This window comes from Anser brachyrhynchus (genome assembly GCF_964034855.1).
Source record: "Anser brachyrhynchus genome assembly, chromosome: 14".
Classification (NCBI taxonomy): Eukaryota; Metazoa; Chordata; class Aves; order Anseriformes; family Anatidae; genus Anser; species Anser brachyrhynchus.
The window spans coordinates 19,190,322-19,204,829 of NC_137709.1; the positions used below are offsets into that span (position 1 = coordinate 19,190,322).

Consider the following 14,508-nt stretch of genomic DNA (forward strand, 5'->3'; position numbering starts at 1 on the left):
CTGCTTCCTTAATGCAGCACTGATGTTCATGTGATTAGTCTTCTTATTTGTCAGCTTGGAGGAACATTGGGAAAGATATTTAACCCTAGCAATGAAGTTATTAACTGCTGACATTACTTGCTAAAGCTGTGGTCTGCTGATGAAAATGAGATTTACTACCTATAAGAGATGTTTTGCAGAGTCACTACTTCTAGTTTTAGGTTAAATGAGCATATGTAACACACAACACACAACAGTGATGAATTCTGGTCAATGTCTGAAATATCTGAAAACAATTTTTTAAGTGAAATACTGAAATGTGACCAAACAAACAAGAAAAAAAAGGAGGATATTTCTGGATATTTCTATCTGAGCAACATTTAATCAGTTACTTGAGAATATGCAATGTGAAATGAAGGAGTTTGAGAAGAGTGCTGTTCTATATAAGCCAATATAGAAAATTCTCACCTGTTCGGGACACGGTAGAGATCATTTTCATGTGCCTTTCCCTATTTCTCACTGGAGAAACCTGCTTGCCCATAGAAGTGTGACTGTTTCATTGTATAGCATTGTCTCCTACTGTCCCTACATTGCAAACAGTGCTGACTTGAAGTCCACATCCATGCTAAGACTTTTCTGTTCAGCTATTATCTTTCCCATAAGTACTATGTCTCGTGGAGGGAGTGGTATGACCTCTTATTATCCTTGTACACTAAGAAAATTAAAATGTGTTCTGTCCAGGTAGTTGATTCATACTGTCATCTCCTCTGTGCCATCATTTGGTATCAAACACCATAATGTGAAAAACAACATTTAAAAAAGATGCTCAGGAGGGAGTCTTCTGTAAAATATCAGATTTTACATAGGGGAACAAATTTGATCTGAGTTGTGAAATACCTGCTTTATAAATATGAATCTTACAAAGTATTTCTTTTGTTCCTGGAAATTCCCTCCTCTAAAGCCTATCAAAATGGCTCGGTTTGTGAAAAGCCATCTATATCGTGCCATAGGTCTGTGGCTGGATGGCCATTACTCCATGCCTAGGCTCATAAATAAGTAACAATGCGTGCAAGAGGACACGGACCCCGTCAGACTCACCGCTGTGCCTCTGAGTCTGTGCTGAACCTGCTATGCAAGTGATGCTTTCACCTTGTGGGTTTGTGCCAGTGTTTTCATTCAGCTCAAAGCACCTGTACATTTAATCAAGTAAATGTCATCCTGACATAATGGCCATTGCTATGAATTTAATTTACTGAAAATCAGCAAGTGTTGTCCTATTGCTTATGTATAAGAGACTTTTAAGTAAAGCACAGAAGTTATTTCAGAGATTGTATTGGGGGAGAAAAAAAAAGGCTTGTAGAAAAAGACTGTTTTTTAATTTTATTTATTTATTGATCTTCACAGTGGTCACTTTAAAAAGAACCCTTAATATATAGAATGGCTCCAGAACAGGTCAAACATGTCTTAGATAAGCATTTCTTTTCCTGTCAAATATATATTTGGTGTACTCAGGTATGACTGATATTTTTGAGCTGACTCTTCATCTACCTAAAATGTGAGCTAGTCATAACTTTTCATTGGAAAAAAGAAGGTCTTAGGAATATCCTGTCAAGTTACAAGTGTGACACTTTAAAAGCAATGGTGAGCATGTCATCTAAATTATAAAAGTACACAGTATGGAAGAAACCTTTCATATATATAATGCATTGATTCAACTTCCACTGCTGCATGGTAAAATGCAAATCTGGTTATGCAAAATGTTAAGTGATGGTTGTCGTCTGCAGAAATACATGGAAATCAGAAATGTGAATAAACTCTGAGAATCAGTTGAACTCTTCTGATACTCTTTGAGAGTCATTTGTTGTATGATAACAGCATTGCGTACAGAATCATCTGTCTGTTTGGCCAATCACGGTCATGTATCTTCCGAATCTAATAACTTTGATCACAAATGCCAATAAGCAATTGTAGAAAACCATGGATCTTAAAATTTAAAATGAAAAAAAAAGAAAAAAACAACAAAACACACATTAAAATGGAAAAAGAGAGAAGGGACCTTGTTAAAATTGCTGGAGTTTGTCTTAAATGAACACATTTTATTTATTAAAAGCCACATGCAGCAAAATACTGATTTTTTTTTTTTAGGAGTAAACCTTTTTGTAAACTTTTTTTTTTTGTCCAGTGTTTGGATTTGTGTTTTGGCCCCAGAGATCTAGTTACTGAGAAATTTCAAAGGTATTAGTTTAGAAACAGGAGAGGACCATTTGAATATTCAATGCATACGAAAGTGGTCTATATGCAGCATTGCTCTTTATATTTCTGATGCTTTGTGTTTTCTATAGCTTATTAGGTTTTCAGTTCTTGTTGACAGTATGATGCTGCTAGTATGTCAGAAGGTGGTTTTTTTTTTGTCACTTCCGTTTCAAATGACGTTAATGTTCCTCTGAAATGAAGATAAGGAAGAAATTCAGAAAGACATTCTTCGCTGTAAGGGTAGTGAACCACTGGAATAAGTTGCTCATAGAAGCTGTGGATGCCCCATCCCTGAAGATGTTCAAGGCTGGATGGGGCCTTGGCCAACCTGATCTAGTGGGTGATGTCACTCCCTATGGTGGTGGGGGGGAGGGGAGGAGGTGGAACTGGGTGATCTTTAAGGTCCCTTCCAACCCAAGCTGTTCTATGATTCTATGATAAGAAACATGAGGGTCATAACTGAACACCTTAATTTTGGCACAGAAGTGCGTGTTTCCCAAGTTTCCCATGGGAAACTGAATTTCAGTAGGATAGCTGGAGTTAACTTAGGTGCTGTTAATTGCAGTCAGTAGGTTTGACTCATTGTTAAAGAAAAAAACTGCATGCTATCCTCATACATCGATAAACCCCTAACTAAGGTTGAATTTCTCTGAAATGTAGATACAGTTCTGAAAATGCTAAAGGAGAACACGGGTTCCCATTTTCAAAGTAATATTGCTGCAAACAAAAATTAAAAGGTAGCAGTAAGTACCATGACTAAATACTAAAGCAGGCAGAAAATGACTGAATTCTTCGACAGCTTAAAAGTTGTAAATGCATTTGGTGTTTAAAACAAACTAGATACAAGACAGAGGATTGAAGCTATGAGCCTAACATAATACAAGAGAAAAGCGCTGAGTCCAGGCACAACATCTAAAATGTGATAGAAGGTAGTTTTATTACTGATTTATTTTTTATAAAGGTTTAATGGCTTAGGTATTTTGTCAGTAAATCTATCTGTCAGGAGAAAAAAAAAAAAGAAATTGTTGTAAAACAAGCTTTCTCCACAGATGCCTATGTGCAGATCAGGTTGAGTAGGAAAAAGAATAATGTTTAGGATGAAATGTGCAGAATAAACTGTTCATATTTTGTTCAAGTCAGACCTACCTTAAAGCACTTATATGAATAAGAAGGATGTTCTTTCCATTGTAGCATTTTATATATAAAACCATATGTATTTATGTATTTATTTTTCCCCTCTGTAGTAGTCTTACCTAAAGTCATTTGGTGCTAATCTGTCGTTTGGTGTCTGTATGCTGTGAATGAGGCCTAAAACTATCCCCTAAATTTTTGTTGTCCTTAAGTGTTCACATGGAATAATTGTTCAGATGTGGTTTGTAGCCACAACGCAAACAAGTGATTTATTAAAGACAGGTTAAACTGCACTAGATCTGGCTGTTAATTGGGGTGGGGAAGCTTCACTGATGCTTGGTGAATGTACAGGGCTCAGGTGAAGGGCGAAGTTTTGTAGCTTTGTCTCACTGGGGGTTCGTTCTTCATGCCTATGCATAGGATGCTTTACAAAATGTCTCAGTGATTTGTGGATACTGCTTTTTTGGCTAACCATGGTTTGTAATAAACAATAAATTGTTGCTAATCTTAAGAATTTTGGGAGTCATTTTAAGTGAACAATTTTCCTAATGCTAGGTTAAAGGCTGCATTAGATGATCGTAGAGGTCTCTTCCAACCTAAATGATTCTGTGATTCTTATTTGCATACCCATAGTTTGTATTCTTACTGTACTTTTTTTGTCAGACATGGCGTCTCATTTACTCTGTACTTCAAAGTTGTTTTTGTTTACCACACATACTATTTCCCTTATTAAAAAAAAAGAAAGAAAGAAAAAAACAACTTTAGTTGTAAACCTGTCTCATCCATAAACCTGTAAATGATTCAATTAGGCATTTATGATATATTCTGTTTGGCATACATAAATGTCTAGTGAAGTAGCTTGGAAGAATGAATATGGGTGCTAAATCACTAATTGTTAAATAATCCATATATTTAAAATGTTAAATAAAAGCATATTCTACCTAATAAATGACCTAATTTGCTTAATATAACCAAGTGTATCTTCTAGGAAACAAAACAAAACAAAAAAACCACCAAAACAAAACAAAGCGATTCAAATCCAATGAGCAGGATAGTTGTTTGTCCTTCGTTTAATAATACAGCCTCCCACTCACTTACCAGTGCAATATCAGCCTCTTTCTGTAGACCGTGGCAAACATGTGAGGATGATTGGTTCATGACTGGTTCAAAGTTAAAAGCAAGAGAAGTAGTTGGAAGTGAAAATTTTATCATAGGTATATGCTTTGGGTCTGTACTCCTTTTTTTTTTTTTTTGGTACAAAATTTGAGTGATTTCAACCCTTTCAGTTGCTGCCTTTTATAGGGAAAAGCTTTCTCTTGTGGGGACTCAAATGATATGTTCAATCTGTTCAGTAATAACTAGTCTATGGACATGACAGTAGCCTCAGAAAGAACCATGAGTTCTTTCCCCCAAGCATATGCCTGTAATTTCACAATGCCCCTTTTAATTCTATGAGACAGTCCAGGTCGCTGTGTGCTACGGCAGCTGTCGCACTCTGTCTTGAAGTAGGCCCGCAGTACTGCTATACCTACACTCTAAATGCATGTGTGAATGGTTTTTAAAACTGGCTGTGGAAACCAGCCCATGATATGTTTGTCTGCAGTGTTATAATGGGCTGACACCATAGCTTTCAAAAATAAATAAATACAACTGGACTGAATTATTTTATTTTTATTGCTCTTTCCAGGTATGTGATAATAACTTTGCTGTAAATATTAAAATATTAAATTGAAATTATTGGAAAAAAAAACATAATTTATTGCTAACCTATGAGCTACAGAAATTAGTAACTCAAATGGTGCAAAGAAATTAGATAAAAATCATGGAAAAAGCTAATATACCTAGGAATTAAACTGTATGGATCAGTACTAGATTCTAGTTGGGGTGTCATAACATTCATATTTTGGTCAGATTTTGTTGCTGTGTGAAATCTATACATTGACTATGATGGTCTAGTGGTGAAGTACAATGTGGAGTTGTTGACAGTAAAGATTTGTGTAAAATTGAGGATAACAAACTAGGTGATTTGTAATGGTTCTAAATTACTGAAAGCCAATTCTTAGTCTGATTGGTAGGGATTTGATATAGTATTTGGCTGCAAAAAAGAAACACAACTGCAGGGAGGAGCCCTGGAAAGCAGGAAGAGAATGTAACAAGGGAGGAGAATTGTTATATAATTATATATAATTATGTATTACATATATTATATATATAATATTGTTATTCCAAGGAGTAATTGGCTGCCCAGTGTCATTTGGTTTGGGTTCTGAAAGATGTATTTTTGAAAATACCAAGTCACAAAGCTTAAAAACAAAAGAGGAAGGTACTGAGGAAGCAGGTTTCTCATTACAGGTGTAATTTCATTTATTTACTTATATTTAAAACCTGGTACGTGCCCATTGGAGATGCCAATCTTTTAATCAGGTGGGTATATTCAAGCATGATTGCAATTAGTATTGCATGCATTGACATTATTGATACCAGGTTAAAATCTATAGTGACAATCTCAACTTCACTGAAATATAATCCCTTTACGTTTTAGTTTACCAGGAGCAGTGATATATGTATTCATGAGCCTTGCAAAATCTCTCATGAACTTCACAAATTAAATAAATAGTTTGAGACAAAGGAGCATTACATGCTAACTACAAACAATGGTCATTCAGTAAAATTAAAGCTGAAATGATACATTAGTATCAATGTTCTGTATCTAGACAATGGCGATGTTAATATCTGCTAACATCGTAGGCTTATAGTCTGAGGGCAATGCATCAGATGCTTTGAGACTTTAAGATCATCTGTGCTATTTATTTGTGTTCCTTCTTTATTGACGGTTGGTATTATAGTGATATTTGAAAGGATGTCAGTGGGGTGGAATTATGTCTCTGGATAAGTGTCTCTTACTGTTCCCTAAATACCAGAGCAAAGCTGAAATGTTTATTCAAACAAAGCAAGAGATATCAATCTTATAATAATTGTCAATTACAAGGATATTTGGTTTATTCTACTGAATGATTACACTTCTTTCTTCTTACAATGGACACTTACACTGGACTGCCTTTCTTACTGGTAGTACAAAAATGGACAGTTTCTCATTCCCATTTTTGTTTGTGTTGTGTTAAGCTTAGAGGAAGGTGAGAACAGCAGAGAAATCAAGCTGCACTGGCACGAGGGCCTTTCTGATGTGCTTAGCTGCTGCCTGTGCTTTCAACATTCATCAGAAATAAATAATTTTATTCTGGATTTTGTAAAGCTGTTTGATAGTGGGTGACCTTTCTCAGGTAGAGGAGGAAAGAGTGCATTAATAGAGGTAAGGGGCTCCATTCTACGTGAGTACTTCAGGCCTGCAGAGCACATTAGAGCTGCAGTAGGTGAGTTCACTGTAGTGGATCAAATTGGTACTGCTTTGGGGAATGTCAGGTTGTTTATAGAGAGAAAGTAGAAGAGTAAATGAAGACAAGATGATTAAACACTTCATTCCTAACAATGGTGAAGTTCTGTTAGAACAAGGTGAAGAGGACAGAAATGATATGTTGTGAGCTGTTGGTTTTTTTCCTCAAATAATAAAGATACATAGTGAATTGCTTAATGAGAAAAAAAATCATAGAAAGCACTAGTCTAACTGAAATCCTACAATCATGTAGGGAGGCAGTGCCTCTATCCTCAATTCCAGTCTTTTGTAATCATAATTGATCTAATAAGGATTAACTTGTGTCTGTTACTGTACAGTGTTTTACACAGTTTGCTTTAATTCTGACTGCTAACTGTCTCCTTGTGTGCTTGCTTTTTAAGTACCAGTCCCACTTTAGGACAGGGAGGCTTCATTTTACTGTTTTACTTTTGTCTTACAATTTTGTGAGCATTAGAATTTTACAGGTCACTGCTTTGCTTTAAAGGTTCTTGAAGGAAACATAATTTTAGGTCTGCACTAGAGCTGTGTGCTTTTGTTTGACTTTTTTCTCTCCTTTTCAGATCTGAGAGTATTTCTGCTTATGAAGAATTTACTTAAATTTGTTATTTCTATTGACATTTCCCTGTGGAAAATGAGTTGTCTTATTCTGACTCACAAAAACCAGAGCAATAGATGCTTTGGGCTCTCATCTTGCTTCTTCTGTAAGAGTTACTAAATAAGCTGCAATCATAAAATTGAATATGCCTTTTCTACTGCAGGTTGTTTTGACTTTCATGTTATTTTTTAACTCATGTAAAAATTCCTTTCTCCAGAATACTGAAAATACCATATTGTCAGATCATCCACTTGGATGTTTCCTTGGATGGGCAAGTAATTGGTAATATTCTTGGTGGTGTTTTGTGAGAAGCAGTTTTGCAGGATTAATTCTATCACAAGTGATAAATTAAGAAGATGGAGAAATAGCAAATGCAGTTTCTTTGTGAGATTATCATCCAGAGCACGTATTCTTCACCAACAGAGAAAAGTGCAGGAGCTGCAGGTTGTGTAAACACCACCACCACCTGCCTTGAAAGCTGGTTCCACGAGGAGCTGTGCCCAGCAGTTGTTGGAGGTTGGCTGCTGCAGACATTTTGTGGGTAGGAAGCAGGTTATACATTTGTTTCTAAGAAGCACATGATTTAACATTTAGATGTAGATTCCTGGGAAAATAAGACTGTTCTCCCAAATAAAAGCATTGCAGTATAGGATGGTAGTGCTATTGTAGATATAAACAGGTAGGCTGTGGGCAAAGCTCGTGCTATATGAGTTAATGTTTCTACATTTTTAGCAGCTGCATTATCTCCAGAATTTGTGCACTGAAAAGTACGTATCCTGTGGAGAAGTTATTTCCTTCCCCCCACTCCTAGTTCTTCAATTATTTAATTAAGCGTTATATTTTTATCATCAGGAATAAACAATATTAATGTAGGATGTGTATACAGTTCAATGTACTGACCAGAACTAACTACCAGTTATTTTAGGCACTGAGAATGAACCAAATCCATGTGGCTCCTTAGAGAGCTCTATCTCACTTCCACAGTTTGAGAGTCTAGATTAAATTTAATATAATTTCAGAATTGTTAAGTAACTATTTTTAGAGAGAATGCAGTAAACTTTATTCTTTTCATACCCTCCTGTATATTAAGCGGAATTTCAAGAACAAAAAAAAAAATATGAAAGGTTGTGAAAAAGGTGTTTCATATGTTCTGAAATGTGAAATTAAACAATTTTCTCTTAGAACTTTAGGAATTATAAACTTTTTTCCTATTAAAAAGGACACAACTTGTTCAAAGGTGTTTTGTATATGCAACTTATCTGTTGTATGCAGCATGTCTCGGCTGGTAGTAGTGTAAATTTTTAAGAGAAAGAAGCTGAAATTATGCAATTTTTATTGCAGTGCTGACATTATCTTAGTGAAATAGACATGTAATCTTTCCAACTGGAATAAGAAACATTTTGCAAAATTTTTGAAAGTTAAACTTTCAGTTTTATATTGTTGGACATAAAGCAAAAGGGCTATGAACTTTGTATAAGCAGAGGAGATGTACTGGATTTTTCCTCCAAGGTTATTGTTTTGTGTGCTGTCAGCACAGTTCATATTGCTTCACTGTTCTGTAAATCCTATAGTTTTTTATGGATCTTCCTTTTGTTTATTTATTATTTCTGTTGAAAGGGAGAAGTGAAGTGAATGCTGAAAGACAAAGATGCATTTCACAGTGATAAAATATTAAAAATCTGAAGTGCTCCTCCTAGTTCTTCTGGCATAGCTGTTTCATTGTGTTATATGGGTGTTAATCTTCTAAAGGAGCATGTAGTATTTCAGAGAGGGGCCTGAATACCTTCGGTCTAAAGCTGAGATTATTGTACCAGAAGATTTTCTGTAGAGTGACGTCTGCTTTTTGCAGGGATTTAAATTATGAGCATGATGTTGTGGCTGAGTTTTGGACTCAGTGACAGGATAGAAGGCAATGCTTATCTAATTTAAACAACAGTTTAGAGAGCTTTGTGGGGAGAGAGCAGAAAGCTGGGCATTGCTGCATGAAAATTATCATTTGCTGCAACAAAATTATCATTCTTCAGAATCACAATTCTTTTACTATGAAATAGCAGCCAAATTCACCAGTTTTCCATGACTTTTCTGGGCTGACAGGCAGATAGCACAACAGCCAATCCTTCAGCAGAGAAATAGAGAGCTTCTTCCCGAAAAAGAAAGATCGCAGGCTTATATATTTGTTTCCTCTGAAAAATCTTTTATTCTTCTTTAATCAACAGTGTAAACCAACAAAACTTAGAGGTTGAAGTTTCTGCATGTGTTCCAGCTCCTTGATTTTTGTCAGCTGCAAAATTTGATTTGAATCTTGTATTATCCTTAGAGAAGGTTTAAGCATCATATGCTTAACTTATGGTCATGAGTTCTAACTTTAACAAATAACACTTAGTGTTTTGAGAGAGTATCTAAGTATGTGAGGGTTGGACAGGGTAATGACTAAGGAAATGAGGAAAGAAATGAATAAGAAAAACAAGCTAGGCTGAAATACTTATGAAATTTTGAGAAGTGGAATTAGAAGAGATATTAGAAGAGAGCATATTACAGGCTCTGTGTGGCTGACTATATCATTTCATTTCAAACAAAGCTATCAACATCACTAAAACCATTTCTACTTTTTTTCATGTTAAACTACACTGAGAGTTCTATGCACAATTTAAAGTGGAAAGATCATAGCAGTCAGTAGCTGAATGTTTGGTTTTAATGATGGACTTGTAGAAATGTCACTGTTTATCCTTTGTGAAAGCCAGATCTTAATCTAAGATTATATAAGGGAAGCTTATGCTTGATGTGAATAAACAGAAGGAAGAAGAATTCCATGACCTCTATAATTAGTAATAAATGTTTTTTTAATTTAAATGTCAATCTGTTAGTAGTTCTAGCAACCGTGACACATGTTTAAATCCAGTATTACTGTTCAGGAGAGTGATATATCCCATTACAGTTTTTTTTCCCAAATTTCCATGTATTTGAAATTGGGTATGCTGGCTGCTGCTGCTGCTGTTTCCAACTGTCATGCAGCAGGACTGTTTCCAAGAAGCAGAAGTGAACAGTGGGTATAGCTGCAGTGCGTGGTTTCAGTAACGAATTTTGAGAGAGAGATAGTGATTGCCAGTCGGTGGGCACAGAACATTCTGACAAAGTCCCGATAGAAATACAGTCCGTTAAAGAGCATGGCTTCCTTGCAAACTCTTTGGATTTGTCCGGAAATTGTTAATGGAGAGTCAGATTCTGCCTTCAGACACAGAGATCTGAAGCAAAATCTCACATTGCTTTTGACTGGACATTGTATATGTGCATACAATTGAAGAAATAATTGATCTTTGTATTTTACTGGGCTTCAGGTTTGTCTCTTATTATTCAAACTTATTCAAGTTTGTCTCTTATTCAATAGGATCGTGATGTGTCAGTGCTAGAGCTAAGAGTATTATATCGTTCTCATACTACCACTCTGCTCTGAGGAACTATCTGAATTTGTCACCTCCTTACTCATCATTTCTGTTCTGTCTGTAATAGGTCAGAGCTGTTCCCTTCCAGGGCAAAGATAAGTTTCTGCTGCCCCACAGCTTTGCAGAGCTGCAGCAGCTCCAAGAGGGCTTTGGATTCTGCCCGTCTCCACATATCAGTAGCATTGCTCTCCAGTCTCTAGTGGTGTTCTTTCTTCTGCAGTGAAATCAGAACTATTTTAGTTGCTGTTTTGATTTTTAAATTCTACTTGAACTTGTAGGAAGGGCAACATCTATTAGATTTTGAAAAACTGTCCCCTATGTAGCAATGAAAAAAAAGAACCATTAGTAGGACAGTAGTATTATTCAACTACCAGGACAGTATTATTTTCTGCAACACTTAAAATTTGAAAGCGTTTTAAAAGTTCCTTATGGCTTGAGAAAGGAGCAATGCCAGTTTCCAGGTCCTATGAAGCACAGAACCTTCCCAAAGGTTTGGAGACAAGGGCAGATTTTCTGTTTTCTCAGAAGTAATAGGTATTATTTTTGGAATTATTGACAGCAAACTTCACTTTCCCTGCAAGATAATCGGGGTGAAGGTTTCTTTGCACTGGTTTGCATCATTAAGAGTCATGAAATGAAATATCACAAGGTTTCTCTTTCTTTCACAGCAGATAAAAAGATTAGTGTATGAGACAGTTCTGTAATGTGTTTCATTTCACATGGTGTGAGAGCACTGTTATTCTGTTACCATTCTAATGACTAGTGTGTTGAGTCAGTGTTGTTTTTTTAAAAGCTGTCATTTTTTCCATTGTTTGTACTCAAGGTTATGTTATGCAAAAAAAAAAATTATATTTTGTGCACTAGTCCTCGCTAGTAAAAATATTTTTAATCCTTTTATGAAAATTGAAATAGCTCTGTTTTGGGGAAGATGCAGAATGCCTGTTTCAAGCATTCCTACCTGCTATAACAAACTGTTATTTCTTCCTCTGTGAAGGTATAGATCATGAGTCTTGAATTTAAGAGCATTTAAAGGTGGCAATTCTTCTGTGCTCTTGCATTAGTAATTTTGTTTACCTATTCAATGTGAATTGCAAGCCATTAATAATTATTAAAAGGTAGCTTTGTTGCTTAAATAATTTTGAAGATGAGAGAGAACTATTTCTATTTTTCCAAAGGTGAGGAAAATCAGGGTAAAAATATGAGGGAGGCATGAAGAGAGGAAGGGACAGATTTCTTTTTTTATTCCAGTGGATTTGCATTATGGTTAAGAATGATCAAGTGAGCTGAATTAAATATGTTATTCAAAACTACTGTTTGGGTTTGATTAAAACCCTGCTCTACCAATCATTTTCATTGCTCTGCTTTTGCTTTTGTTAAATGCTGGAAAGAATCCATTCAAGGTAGCCAAAAGATTCTTCTCTCCTGCTTTTGTCCGCTCCAGGAAGATTTCTTTTGAAGTATTTGTGGTGATCCACACTGACGGAAAACAACATATTTTCAAAAGCAATTCTGTGAGTAGCTATGTAGCGATTGAAGCAGGAACTTACTGCCAAAAGGTGTTCATTTATTATTGAATTCTCTCAGAACCCAATAGATATGTACAGTTAAAATGTAAAATTAAGGAATCTTGTCTAGATGTACAAGAAAGAGGTAAGACTTCTCAGTGTTTATAGGAGTAACTTGCTTCCACTTTTGCTCTCCTCCTTTTGTTGAAGAAATTTACAGGGCTTTTATTTTTTTTTTCTTCTGTAAACAACAGCAAAGCATTGTTAGATAGGACTGTAAGGACACTAATGAGAGGGCTGTATTGCTTGAACACTTTTTAATGCCTTGTGGAAAGGACTGTTAAAGTCAATTTTGAATCTATCTGAAGCAGTTATAGTTTTCTGCTTCTAATGAACTGTCATTAGGTATTTAAGGAGAAAGATTGAGGTCCATCAAGTGAAAGAGTTCTCTGTCAGATTGAAGAGTATAAAAGAAGTTTTTGAGCCATTATCCAACTGTCTAAATATATTCTATAGAAGACCAGTAATCCTCATACAGGGCAACAAGATTTTGAGAAGAAAACTGTTGGTCACCCAGGATCAGTCATCCCTTGAATCCCAGCTGCTGATCCCATCAGGTGGTATGGTGTCTGCACATGCTATAAACACTTTATCTATCGAGTTGGGTCCCGTTTTGGAGGCACACCTACATCATCTTGGATTTTATGATTTGAGTTAAATTATTTGCCTAACTTTCAGCTGGGGAAAACAAAACAAGACAAAACAAAAAAACCCAAACTTGTACACTTGGCTGCTGTGCAGTGCTCAAGTTTTTCTACGGGTGTAAACCAAACTTGTACACTTGGCTGCTGTGCAGTGCTCAAGTTTTTCTATGGGTGTGGAAGCAGATTTTCCAGATGCAGATGGCCAGTCGGCTGTACTTAACAGGAAAGTACAGGGACTAAAGAAAATCCTTGTTTGTCTGAGGATGCTGTATAAATTGCCAGGCTTTAGCAGCTGTGCAGGGGAAGGGCTCTTAGGGAGTAGAGAGAGGAGAGAAGAAAGGCTAGAAACCTCTCAGCTTATGCACTAAATCCCCACCTAGCCCTACTTAGAGTATGTGCAGAATATACCTATTTTGACTGTTGGCGGATTCCAAATTTTAGGTTTGTTTTTTCAGTCTCTACAGATATGCATATTCACAGGAGAAGGGAGGAAAAAATAAAATAGAATTGATTTTTGTTTACATTCTAGGAAGACTTGCAGGTAAACCATTAATAAAAGGCTGCTGAGCATTTTGCCTTGGTTCAAATTGTTATGCTCAGGATTATTCTTCCAGGAGGTCTATCAGCAAAAGAGTCTATTAATAAATACAGATGTTTGTCTGAACACCTAAAAGAAACACTTGACCCGTGTTAAGGTTTCATGTCATCCGGGGGCACAAATCAAATATGGTCTAAACATTTTGTGAAAACAGTCCTGAAAATGTTCACTTGCTAATGTGAAGCTAAAATAATATTTCATTTACAAAGAAAGCACTGTTGAAGAGAAGACAGAATTAAATTTCATATGAAAGGATTAGGGTATTAACCCAGGATATGAAGTACACATCTTTCTTTGCTCATCCCTAGCTTTCCTCTGCCACTTTTTATTGAGACTTCCTTTTTGGCTCAAACTGCTCCACTATATAATGAATGAATTAGTGCTATTCTAATTTGTGGTGATTTTTTTTTTTTTTTCAGGATAGACTGATAGCTGATGTTTAAAGCTTGCGGTACTGTGATAATGGTGAATAAATGGGAAGCTGTCTGCTTGCCCACCGGTGGCATAACCTTGTAGTGGTATTAGTTACAAACAATCAATATATACAGTATTTTAGTAAAAATAGTCAAGTGTCAGTAAAAATATATTTTGATCTTTCAACCAAGTGCAATCAAAGAAAGATTGGAATGAGACACGTTAACAAGCTCTTCTTTTTCCTTCCTAGAATTACAACGACAGCTGCTTGTATGATGGACCTACGCAGATATCCGCTGGATGAGCAGAATTGCACACTGGAGATTGAGAGCTGTAAGTACTTCTGCAAATCCTACTTATTCTGTGGTCAACTGCTTCAGACTTTTTATTTCCGTCTTTCTTTTTTATTGTTTTTAAATGCTACTAACCTAGTTGTGTCTCCGATGACATTTAGATCCTCGTAAACACATGCAAAAA

The 14,508-nt window shown here is 35.9% G+C and overlaps 1 protein-coding gene across 17 annotated transcripts in view; it reads left to right on the top strand.

Annotated features, from left to right (window-relative positions):
* The window catches only part of GABRB2 (gamma-aminobutyric acid type A receptor subunit beta2), a 163,433-nt gene that overhangs the window by 76,455 nt on the left and 72,470 nt on the right, over window positions 1-14,508 (top strand). For all 17 annotated transcript variants that reach the window (XM_080554996.1, XM_080554998.1, XM_080554997.1 and 14 more), the window contains one exon: window positions 14,282-14,364. In XM_080554996.1, coding sequence (XP_080411122.1) covers window positions 14,282-14,364 — 83 coding nt within the window. The remainder of the gene's footprint in view (window positions 1-14,281; window positions 14,365-14,508) is intronic.